This window comes from Chaetura pelagica, unplaced genomic scaffold (genome assembly GCF_000747805.2).
Source record: "Chaetura pelagica isolate M959 unplaced genomic scaffold, ChaPel_1.0 scaffold104, whole genome shotgun sequence".
Classification (NCBI taxonomy): Eukaryota; Metazoa; Chordata; class Aves; order Apodiformes; family Apodidae; genus Chaetura; species Chaetura pelagica.
This window is the reverse complement of record NW_009953786.1, coordinates 2,846,016-2,857,181: the sequence shown is the minus strand read 5'-3', so window position 1 is coordinate 2,857,181 and position 11,166 is coordinate 2,846,016. Positions and strand designations below refer to the sequence as shown.

Below are 11,166 nucleotides of genomic sequence, written 5' to 3'. Positions count from 1 at the left end.
AAGCACCTTGTTTTCTTTTAATGCTGGGAAGAGTCTTGTAACTTAAAGATGACTAAAAAGATTGAAATTGTTCTTTACAGCACTACCTTTTGGCTTAGAGTTTGAGCCATGGGCTGATGCACAATTTGTGTTTATCAAAACTGTGCAAGCTGTGCCTGGAACAGAGCAAGTACCTCAAGTCAGAGGTCTTGAGGTTTTGCAGGTTAGAAACAACTTACAGCAATTTTTTAATCATTACAGCAATCCCAGGACAAATTAAGAATCTAGTCATGGAAGAAATCTTCAATTGTCTCACTGTTTCCTTGTCTTTTTCTTTGCTTTTATTAGCAGTACCTTTCTTATTATTACATTACACTTTTTTTGGAACAAGCATTGCATTTTGTTTAGTGCAGCTCTTCCCAGGAGGGGCACAGGGTAACGTGCAGTGCTGGAAATGTCAGAAGCTATCTAGGAAAGGGAAAGCTGGGCCAGCCTGGCAGCTGAGCAGTGACACTTCTCAGTGTCCCAGGGGAAACCCTGAAAACACTCCTGTAACCAAAGGAGCTCATTTTGTGTAATGCACTTCAGGCAGCACCTGCTGAAACACTAAGCTGGCCAGCACTGGGTTGAGGCGACGCTGCAGAACTGAGCAACAGACAAAAGGTCTTGAGTCAATGATTCCCTATTCCTAACCATCTGAAAAGGCAACAGAAGCGATGAGACCAGCGACAGGTCGAGTCACTCGCCTATAGTCACAGAACGTCCTTTTCTTCCTCGTTTGCCACAGTTTGATAGTTCCTCTTTAGACGACTACAAAATTACTGAAGTGTTAAACAAGGGCAAAGTCATCCTTTTTAAGGAAGGATATGCAAATCTGCTAAAGAGCATTCAGCTAGAGGGTCCGGAATAATTTCTGAGAACCACGATTCAGTGTGAGGAGAAGCAGCAATTGCCTGATGCTGGAGCTAGGGGTGCAGGCTAATTGCTCTGCCACCTCTTGGAAATTGTGTCATATGTCCTTGCTTTATGGTGTAAAGAGGGCTATTGTTACAGTATACTCACAGCTGCAGCTGTGTACATCCACACACTATGTCAATAAGTAATTTCTTCTGTGTCCTTCCCCTTTTCACACAAGCCAGTGCATTCACAGAGCTGCGATACTGCCTCCTTTGATTTATGCCCAACGAGACAGAGACAAGGCTCTGGACATTCATGTGCTAAGCCCTAAATGAATGAAGGTGAGGGATTTTGGCTCAGTATGGACTGGCTGCACCTGCTGAGCATGAAAGCTAGAAGAAGAGAGGACAGGAAGGGAAACAAAAGCAACCTGGGGTTTTCTTAGGGTGGGAGCTGAACTTGGGCCCTTTTTCTAGCACAGCCCCGTTGAAGACAGGTTGTCCCTTGTTTAACCCACTGCCTGGGGACTGTGCACCTCATTGCCAAACAGTACAGCAGCTTCCTTGGGGGCTGAGAAGGACTTGTGCTGCCAGCAGCACGATGATCTGACACATGGCCGTCACCAGCGCATTCCCACCACAGTGTTCTTCTGAGACAGGGAAGTGCAATTCATTTTGCAGATGAGGAACTTGCAGCCAGAGTCCGGCTGGCTTTATGGAGGTGACAGGAAACCAAACCAAGCCTCCTAAATCTCAAGTTTGCCCCGTAACCCCTGGAACATCCTTCCTCTTGTCGGGTGCTGTCCTGTGGGTCTGAGGGATTTGGACATCAGCACAACACCAAGCTCTTATCTAGCAAGAGAAGGGGCCTCAATGAACAAGAAGGTGTCAGCCTCCTTTGAAGTGATTAAACAAGACAAAAACCAGTCTGGTCATTCCTTTAATGGTCTTGCTATTGAAGCTGTCCACTAAATCCTACCACCATGCATAAATGAGTGCTTCAAAGAGCCCTAGGTGTCCTAAGTTTAATTTGTCACTTAAAAAGTGAGCAAAGCACACAAGTTTTCCTAAATTTCTAAGAAAACAGTCAGCTTTCCTGCTTGATTAACACTACCTGAGAATAAGTATATCTGACAGGGGAAGAGTCCAGAGGGAAAAAAGACAAACCTCTTCTGGGCTTGGTGGATCCGGTTTGGTAAAGCATGCCAACACCTGCTTACCTTTAAGCACAAGAGTATCACCATTGACTTCTTTGGAAAAACAGGCATGCTCATGTCAAGGTTTGCAGGAGGACTGTGCTTTGGTGTCAAGCTGCAGGCAGCCCTTTCAGCTTCTTTTTCTTCCCCCCTCCATTTGTCGAAAAGGACGCTAAGCAAGAGTGTGCTTGTGGGGTCAGAGAGCTTTGATGACTCAGAGCTATAAAGCACGACTCTGTTACTCAGCCCTTGAAAAAACACACACACAGGTGCTTCTGAAGGGGGAACCAGCAACCTTCAGATTCCTGTTCTCAGGCTTAAGGAAATATTTATTCTTGGTGCCGTTGAGCAATCAGATGGCAGCAGAAGCTGTGTGTCATGGATGCTAAAATTACTTTCTTGCTCAGATGAATATTCAGACAGACACTTCAGAGAAGATAGAGTTGCATGGGCCTCTTTCCTTTAAAAGAAAAAATCTGGAAGAACAAACCCGGGGGTTTCCGCAGACTTTTTCCCATGTCACTTCTGGACAAGAACCTGAGGCCGCAATGGGGATTGCTCATTAGTGATAATCTTAGTTTTGCAAAAATTGAAATGTAAAGGGACACGTCAAGGGGTAACTATCTTAAGGTGACACCTTGCTCAGTTTAGTTGTTTCTGGAGAGCATTCAAGTCATCTGTCATCATTTCACTGAGCAAAGGACTTTTTTTTTTTTCTCAATTAAGTATTGAAGACCCAAAGTTCCTTATGGGAGAGCCAACTAGTGTGTCCTGCCTTGCACACCACATGCTCTTTGTACTTCGGAGCCTGATTTTTTTTCAAACCACTTGCTTTTGAGGCCCTTAGCCTTGTCTGCTGCAGAAATACCATGTTTCTGTGGATCTGGGGCTTTGTCTTCATCAAGAGGACTGAGTTTTGACCAACATTTCCTGATCTGAAGTACCTCCTGCAAAGCACATCACCCTGGTATCAAGCTAGGATGGCTTCTGTGGTCATCTGCTGCTTTTTCTCCTTCAGAAATGAGCCACTCCCTCTCCTCTCACACCAATTGTGTGCACGTGGCCCTCCAGCTTTCTACCCAATTTGGGTGAGTGGTATCACCAAGCAAAAACCAGATTTCTTCAGCTCGTTGCCAGCTTCAGAGGATTGTCTAAAAATTATTTAAGAATAAGAAAAGATTCTGGCTCTTGATGGGCACTGCTCTGTGGCCAGTGCTCTCAGACACTCTACTGAGGCATATAATAGTAACGAACAACTCTGGAAACATTTGCAACTGTGAGTTTTTAAGGAGAAAGAGCAGTCTTATGTTAAAGACTTCATCATAATCACATGGATGCCAAACGCAACAGCACCTTCATAGACAGTCTTCACTGCTGATAAAAATTCAGCCAAAGCACCACACCAGTCACAGCTTTGCAATTCCAGTTATTCGCTTGCAGGTCTGTAATCCATGGCAAAAATCTTAGATTGTGAATGAAATGCTTTTGGTGATGTCAACTTTCCAGTGACCAGTAAACCACATCACAGAACTAACACCACGTGGTCAAACATAGCCGGGAAATGGCAACAGCTAAAAACTAAATATTATTTCGCTCTTAAAAATAGGTCCTTGAAACCCCACTAGAGCCTGAATACCTAAAGAGGCCAAAGGAACATGAGGGATAAAACCAATAATAAAGAGGTCAAGAGAAAACCATAACTGGCAGCCAGGAAACAGGCAAGCAGCAGTAAAAGCCCCATCCTGGCTATTCCTCTCACGCCTTTGTTTTTGGCACATAGCAAAAAGCAAACACCTGAGCCACTGGTGCTGCTCCACCAATGGGAAGGACCATTCATCAATCTCAAACCCACCAGAGTTATTTCTGGCCTGCAGACGATGTAAAAGAGAAGTGCTGCACTGACTGCTCTCACAGTGGGGCAGTGGGGGTATGGCAGACAGGAAGCTCAGGTATATCAGATGGGAGATGACCGAGGTGATAGATGGCTGAAACGGCTACCAACTGAGCATGTGAATCAGCCAGCTTTCCCCTGTGGGCTGAAAACTTGCCATCACATGCACGGCATTCGTCACTCAGAGACAAAGTAATCTTCATATAACAGCCAGAGGGGTACACCTAACATTTTCATCAGCTGGGCGGTCGGCAGCATCTGCCTGTTGCCTGCTCTTTGGTGCAAAACCTCATGCTTTAACCTACCAAAAATTAATAAAGCAAAAATATGTAACAAAAAGGCCTGACATCAAGACAACAGCCCATGACCAGCAGAAATAAAAACTGAAGTAAAATTACACTACTAAAGCTAATACCTAGATGTGTTTGTAAAAAGGCCCATAAAGACAAACATTTTCTAGATTAACCACATGCAATAAGCACCACTCCATAGGAAAGCTTAATAGTTTCACTACTCCAGGTAAGTCTTGCCATGAGTAACTCTATACCCATTCATGCTTAATTAAGATAATTACAAAGGCACTAAAGATACAATAATTTATGGGGAGCACACTCCTCTTGCATTTTAGTTGATCAGATGATTTTTCTATGCTTCATCAACTGAAGTTGAGTCTTAACAAAGAAATTAATGAATCTGGGCTATTTCTAGATGCCAGATTAGGAGCTCAATGGGGACGTTCCTCCATGCTTAAAAATCTGTTTCTGTACCCCTTCCTTCCAGCATGCCATCAGAGTGGAACATAACATACTAATCTCTTATGGTGTGAGGTGAGACCCTATGATCTTAGCTTAACTGCTGGGGAGAGGGAGAAAGATTGCAGAGAAGAGAAGAAGCCTACTTTCCCTGCCTGATGCTCTGCTTTGTCTTCGTTATCCTGGATTTCAGCATTACACATGGAACAAATGTTGAATATTCTGCAGGCAAAAATAGGAAGTGTAGCCCTTCCTTTGGATGATGGCCACACAGAAGGGATGCATGAAACACCCACAGACTTTCTGCCTTGGCACAAGTGATAATAGGAATCACGCGATCAGATCTGCACCTTCTCCAGCATGAAGCAATTGTCATCTGTATTAAAGGGCTCAGGACTGGGCTAAGGTTTCCTTCATTTACTCTTTAGGTGTCACCACAAGGAACCAGCTCTGCCAGGAACTGGGGACCAGTCAAGTCGGTCAATATATTCCTCCCTAATTTGGACAGGCTTTTAATTATTTCCACAGGCAGCCTGTTTTACTACATTTGGTATTGCAGGGGAGAATTTTTTTTCCCCATGAGAGCAGATTGAAGGAATCAGCTCATTGTTCTTGCTACTGAACAACCAGAAGTTACTGAAGGACATGATGCTCATAAGGCGAAACTATTCACTGTGGCAAAATAACATGCTCAAAATAGATTTCCTTGCATGCTACACAAGCAATTTTGAGGACTCCATATGAACCCAGTAGCACATTTTCCCCTATCTATATTCCAAATTAACGGGTTGCCTAACAAAACTTCACAGTATTTTTTTTTCCATATGAGATTTTTTTTCTTTTCCCTCCACTTTGACCACTGACTAAATATATTCTGCATCCATCTGCAGTCACAAATGTTGTTTTTTTCTCATTCTTGAACAGACCCCATATACTTTTTTTCTTTTGGAGTAGCCACAAAGTGGTGAGGGTGAATGACCTCATTTTTTTTTTTCCCTCTCTCCTTGGCTAATTGGCTCTTGCAGGGTGGATTAAACTGGCCCGCTTGGCTCTCTTACCAAACACAGCCTTTCCTGGTCTCTTTTATCTAGATTTCAAGAGAGGAGCAGGCAAAAGGTTCTGCAGAGGCAAGAGGCAGCTCTATGTCTCTGCTCTCTGCTTGCCCACTGCGCTGCCCCCGTCCCAGCCTCTCCATCAGGGACATGGCAGGGAAGAGCTGAGGAGCCTCCACAAATACATTTTGGTGAGCAGAACAGGGAATGTGCTCCTGCCACAGGGATGCTGATGGGACCACGGGCAAAAGAAGACCAGGAGAATAAGGCTGAGGGTTGGATGCTGCTATCTGTATAATGGCAGATGGACAGGGGGATGTATATTCTCCTTTCCTGGGCCCACACGGGCAGACCTTCCAGTGACTTTGGTGGAAAATGGACAGTGCTCTGTCCTGTGGCAATTAATGACTCTTTGGCTTTGTCTGCAGCTACGACACCCTAAATGCTGTACAAACACCAACAAAAAGCCCAGCCCTCAGCCCAGACAACTCACACCCTGAAAAGGCAAACAAAAAAGGTAATCAAGAGAAACACTGTGGAGAGCAGTGGAGCTGGCTGCACAGGTATGGGACAAAAACCAGGACGTGCAGGAGTGCCTGGCATAAATCAGTGTTGCTCCACTGGTGTAGTGCTGAGCCCTCTGCAAGGCACCACATCACAAATTCGACTGCACACTGCAGTAGCACACAAATTAAAAATAGGAAACTTGCATTTCCCCAGAGCTGAAGTGTCACACTAAACCCTGCTGCCATGGAGTAGACACAACAGCAGATCACCCTGACACTTTCAGCCATCACTGCTTCATCTTGTGAAGGTCCAATACCAGTCTGTCCTCTCCTGCATAAACTTTGGACCATTTTCAAGGAAGAGTAAGTCATAAAAAGGGGCAAGTTTTTGCAGGCAGGCTATTGTGTTATACACTGAGGCCTACCCAAGTCCATAGTGCAACCTGGTTAAACAGCACTTCATTTTTATATTGCATTTACAATGCACAAATATTTGCTTTTGCATTTTCTGTCAGTAATAATGAACCATTCTCAGTCCAGCTGCTTCTCCATGCAGGCAAAGCCAACCAGTGCGCACTTAAACCAGAGGGTGAGCAGCTGCAGCAGAAGCCTGGCAAGCTGAATTTCCATTGAAAGGAAGGGGCAGCCTGTGAGAGAAGCACAGTTGAAGCTGAAGATGTGATGAATGAGCCGTTTCAATTTCCTTCTTCTCCCCACTGTCCACCTCCACTAAGCTAAATCAGCATCTGCAGCAACTGCCCCCTCCGAGTGTCCAGCAGCCTTTGTGCTGCAGAGCTGCCCCTTGCAGCGCAGGGCACAGGACGGGAGGAGGTCTGGAAGCTGTGGTCACAGCATGTGGTGGCAGGAACCTCCTGGTTCTGGTCACCACAAACATCTCCTGGAGATCTGTTCATACAGAGAGGAACTTGGTTAGGAGCAGGAGGAGGACAGCCCTGAGACAGGGGTTACCTTTTTGTGGCTTCTACACATGTACCTAGTACAGCAGAGTTTTCTACTGCTTGAACTCCAAGGCACAGAGGGATAAACAGAGCAAAGTGACTCAAATATGATACCTCTAAATAGGTGTATTTAAGATAAAAATGCCAGAGGGCACCATTTTGAGGGTTTTGTGATTTTTCTACATTGTAGTTAAGCACACATCCCTTTTGCTGTCCTGTAATGATTCTTGCGGATCAGTCAAATTCCATCCCACTTATCTGAGCTTGAGGGTACTTGGGATGACTGTTACACTCAACAGAAACAGATCCTTAACCACAGTTAATCTCTCTGCTTGACCTGTTTTTTTGTTTTCTTCTGGCACAGCATGAAGAAAGCTCTGTGCCATAAATGACACTGGTCAGTACCCCGAGTTGGCCGATAAGCTTTGAATTCTACTGACTTGTGAAATGTGGTAAAGGTTTGTTTTGGTCCCATTTGTGGGAAAGAAGAAATTACATCAGAAAGATGATGCTTGACATGAAAAGAGAAGTGGCAGAGGTTTCTTAAATTGTGGATTGGTTCAGTCTTAAATGCATTATATTCCTTTTATATGAGGCGCTTTAAGATTTGTCACATGTTCTGAGGGGAAACTGCAAAGCAATGAAAAACCTTCTGGTTTCCCTTGCAGGAATGGTTCCTGCAAGGGCATTCTGACAAGTGAACTATTTGAATTAAAGTAACTTTGAATCCCTTGTTGATAACAACAGAATAAATCCACTAGTTTAGATGATCAGATACTGTAGCAGTTTTGCTCTACTGAGTGATTCCTTTGACCCTGATCACAACAAGAATACTGAACCAGGAGAGCCCATGGTAAATAAAACACAGCATGGACATTTTTATGCTCTTCCAATCCCCCCTCCCCTTGTTATAAAGACTTGTATTTTAGAAAGTTAAAAGACAGTCTGTACTTCCGCCGATTTTTTTCTATCTTACAAAGAATTCCAGATGCTTGCAGTGAGCAAACTTTCTCTATACTATGAAGAAGTGGAATAACCCATGGCATTGCTGCACAAGGTGAAGAGTAAACCAGGCAACTGGTTTATTGCATTTTGGAAATGCACATTCTCATAGGTTTTAACTCCCATCTGATAGAAACATGTTCTTCACCAGTGTGAAGCAAGGAAAGGGATCTGACAATTCATGCCTAAGAAGGTAAAATTCTGTGTCCTCCAACAGCCACCCAAGACTAATCACTTGGAAAGATCATCTTGTTACTAAAGCACAAGACAAGGAGGGTTGAGCTCTGCTCTCAGCATTTCTGCTCCACATTCAGTGTGTGACCTAGAACAAGTCACGAATTCTCTGTTCCTGCTTCCTCTTTGGTGAAAATGATGATGATGATCACATCTATTCTCAGCAGAATCATGAGTACTCAGTAACTTTTACATTTGCAATTGTTTCTTCTTCTTCGCAAGAAATACATTGCAAATATCACTGCCCTACCATTACCCCAACTTATCACAGACTTTAACACAAGTGCATCAGATAAACTTCAGCCCTTCCACACACACTCTCTCAGTTTGTTCCATCAGAAAACATCACTCTTAAAAAGCCCACTGTTCAAATCAGTTGAGCAAAGGAGAACCTGAAAAGCTGGATGGCAGCAGCATCTCTCCAGGCTTGCCTTGCTTTCACATTCTCAACTTGCAGGTCCTGCTTAGTGTTGCAAACAGGATATTAGATTAACAAGCTCTTCGACAAAGTATGGCTCATCCTACGTAAACTTACACTACAGCATCCCTGGAGCCCCCTACTATTTTGTACTGCTACTTGTCCAAGGCAATGGGAAGACTATGGGAAGTTGCACCCTGTGCAACCACTTACGAGACTTGGAATTAAGCACGCGTTGAACGCAGTGGAAAGTCTTTACACATCAGACCCAAATTAATGCAAGTTTCCTGTTTTGCATCCTCTGAAAGGCTATGAATTGAGAGGTGAGAAATAACAAAGAGCTCCTCCTAGCTCCTACACAAGGATACCCAAACCATGCTGGGAGCTATAGCACGGAAATCTGAATTTCCAAGGTTTGGTCAAGAGTTGAGCAGGCTCGAGGCAATGAGGAAATTCCAACAGGAACAACTAACTGCCCCAAACCCAAATGGCTCCAGAAGGAAGCAAATATGTCATGGTTAATGACCTGAAGCAAAAGTTCAAAGAACACTGAGGTCTTCTTATGCTTCATTGATCATGGTCCCAATCACTATGGCAGAAAAAGTAAAGACCAAAAAAGACAGACACAGGGGATACTGAGGAATTGGACAAACCACCTAAAAGCCATGGAGTAAAAATCACATTCAAAGTAGGCAGGCTCTTTCATATGCATATGGAGAACACCTGAAAAGCAGCGATTTAAGAGAAGCCTAAGGACCCAGGGTGGACAGAACGAAACACATGTTTTAGAAGGGAAAAAAAGGCTGGTGTGGTTTTAGGCAACATATTTAGGACCAGGGACCCAGAGGAAAGGCTCTCAGGACTATGCAGTCAGACATTAAATTGTAAGCTGTAGATAGCAGAGGGTTTTTTGTTTTGGTTTGGTTTTTTAATCTCTTTTTGTTGTTTTCCTTGAAGCTGCACCTTGCTCTCAGGGATCCCAGCCACACTCCAGACATAGCACTGTGTTATGGGAAGCACTTAAAATGACACAGCTAATCAAGAACAATGAGACACAGAGAAACACTAAAAGTTCAAAAGGAAGAGGTACAAATGGCAGCGAGGGTGCCAAACATTGCTTAATGGAGAAAATAAAGCACCTGTAGCATGGGACTTGCAAACAGTCTGCAAGTCTAGAAGGGCTTAAATAACCCAAAGGCAGAGGAATCAGCTTTTAGCTGTATAATTAAAAAAAAAGCAAAGCAAGATTCTGCAAACGTAAAGGGCTGGAGGAAACCCAATGGATGGCACTCACAAGGCCCGGCAAGAGCTGGCTGTAGGAAATGGTCCTTCTGAGCAGAGGGGAAGGCCCGCGGGGGTCCCACCCGCAGCCCCTGCCGCCCCCCCAGCCCCCGGCCCTGCGCGGAGCTGCGCCAGGACCTCGCTCTGTCCGCAAACAACCGCAGGGCCAACCTCGCCCAGACCGTTCCCCTTGCAAGGGCTGGGCTGTCCCAGATGCCCTGGGACAGGCGTTTGGCTCCCGGCTCTGTCACCAGCAGCACGTGAAGCTCCGGGCAAGGCCCATAGCCTGACCTGGGGTCACAATGTCCCCCCTTCCCAGGGGTTGCCAGCACTTGGGGTGGGGGGTGGGCAGTGCTCCAGGGGGTCTGCACCCACCGGGGAGGCTGAAGAGCCGCATCTGGGCTGTGGAGAACGAACGCGCTCATCCCACGTCTGAGGGACAAGTGCCCTCCTGCTCGGCAGGGCAGGGTGGAGTCTGCCTGCTTCTACTCTGCATGCAAATTATACCCCTCAACAACCTCACTGCAAATATTTTCTGGTCTCTCCCACCCTGCCCTGGGCAGCAGCAGGCTGTTTTCCCTTGGCAGATCCTCTGGCTCCCTTTGGAGCTTTGGGCTGGTTCTGATTTTTCAAGAAGCGAGAGAAGCTTCGTGAGACGGGGGCAGTCACGGGGGAAGGGGGGGAAACAAAACACAACAAAACAACACAACAACACAACCCAAACAGCCAAGAGGGGAAAGAAAGCCAAGGCGAAGTCGTTCCGCCAGCCCTTGCTGTGCTGAGGTCTGTCGGTCTGTCTGTCCTGCCGAGTTCTGTCCTGCCCAGGTCTGTCCTGCCCAGGTCTGTCTGTCCTGCCGCTGCCCCGACGCCGCGGACTCGGACCCCTTCGTCCCCTCCGAGCTAAGAACCAAAGAGCAGCCGCCTCCCCTGCAGCCCGGCCCGGGCTCACCCACCTGCGCGCCGGCAGCAGCCAGGCCGAGGAGAAGAAGGATACAGCAGC

The 11,166-nt window shown here is 45.8% G+C and overlaps 1 protein-coding gene across 1 annotated transcript in view; it reads right to left on the bottom strand.

Moving 5' to 3' along the window:
• The window catches only part of TNFRSF11A (tumor necrosis factor receptor superfamily, member 11a, NFKB activator), a 26,791-nt gene extending 16,200 nt beyond the window's left edge, over window positions 1-10,591 (bottom strand). Inside the window, exon 1 of the mRNA XM_010000955.1 lies at window positions 10,250-10,591. Within this exon, the coding sequence (XP_009999257.1) occupies window positions 10,250-10,591 (342 nt within the window). The remainder of the gene's footprint in view (window positions 1-10,249) is intronic.
• Between the last annotated feature and the right edge of the window lie 575 nt (window positions 10,592-11,166).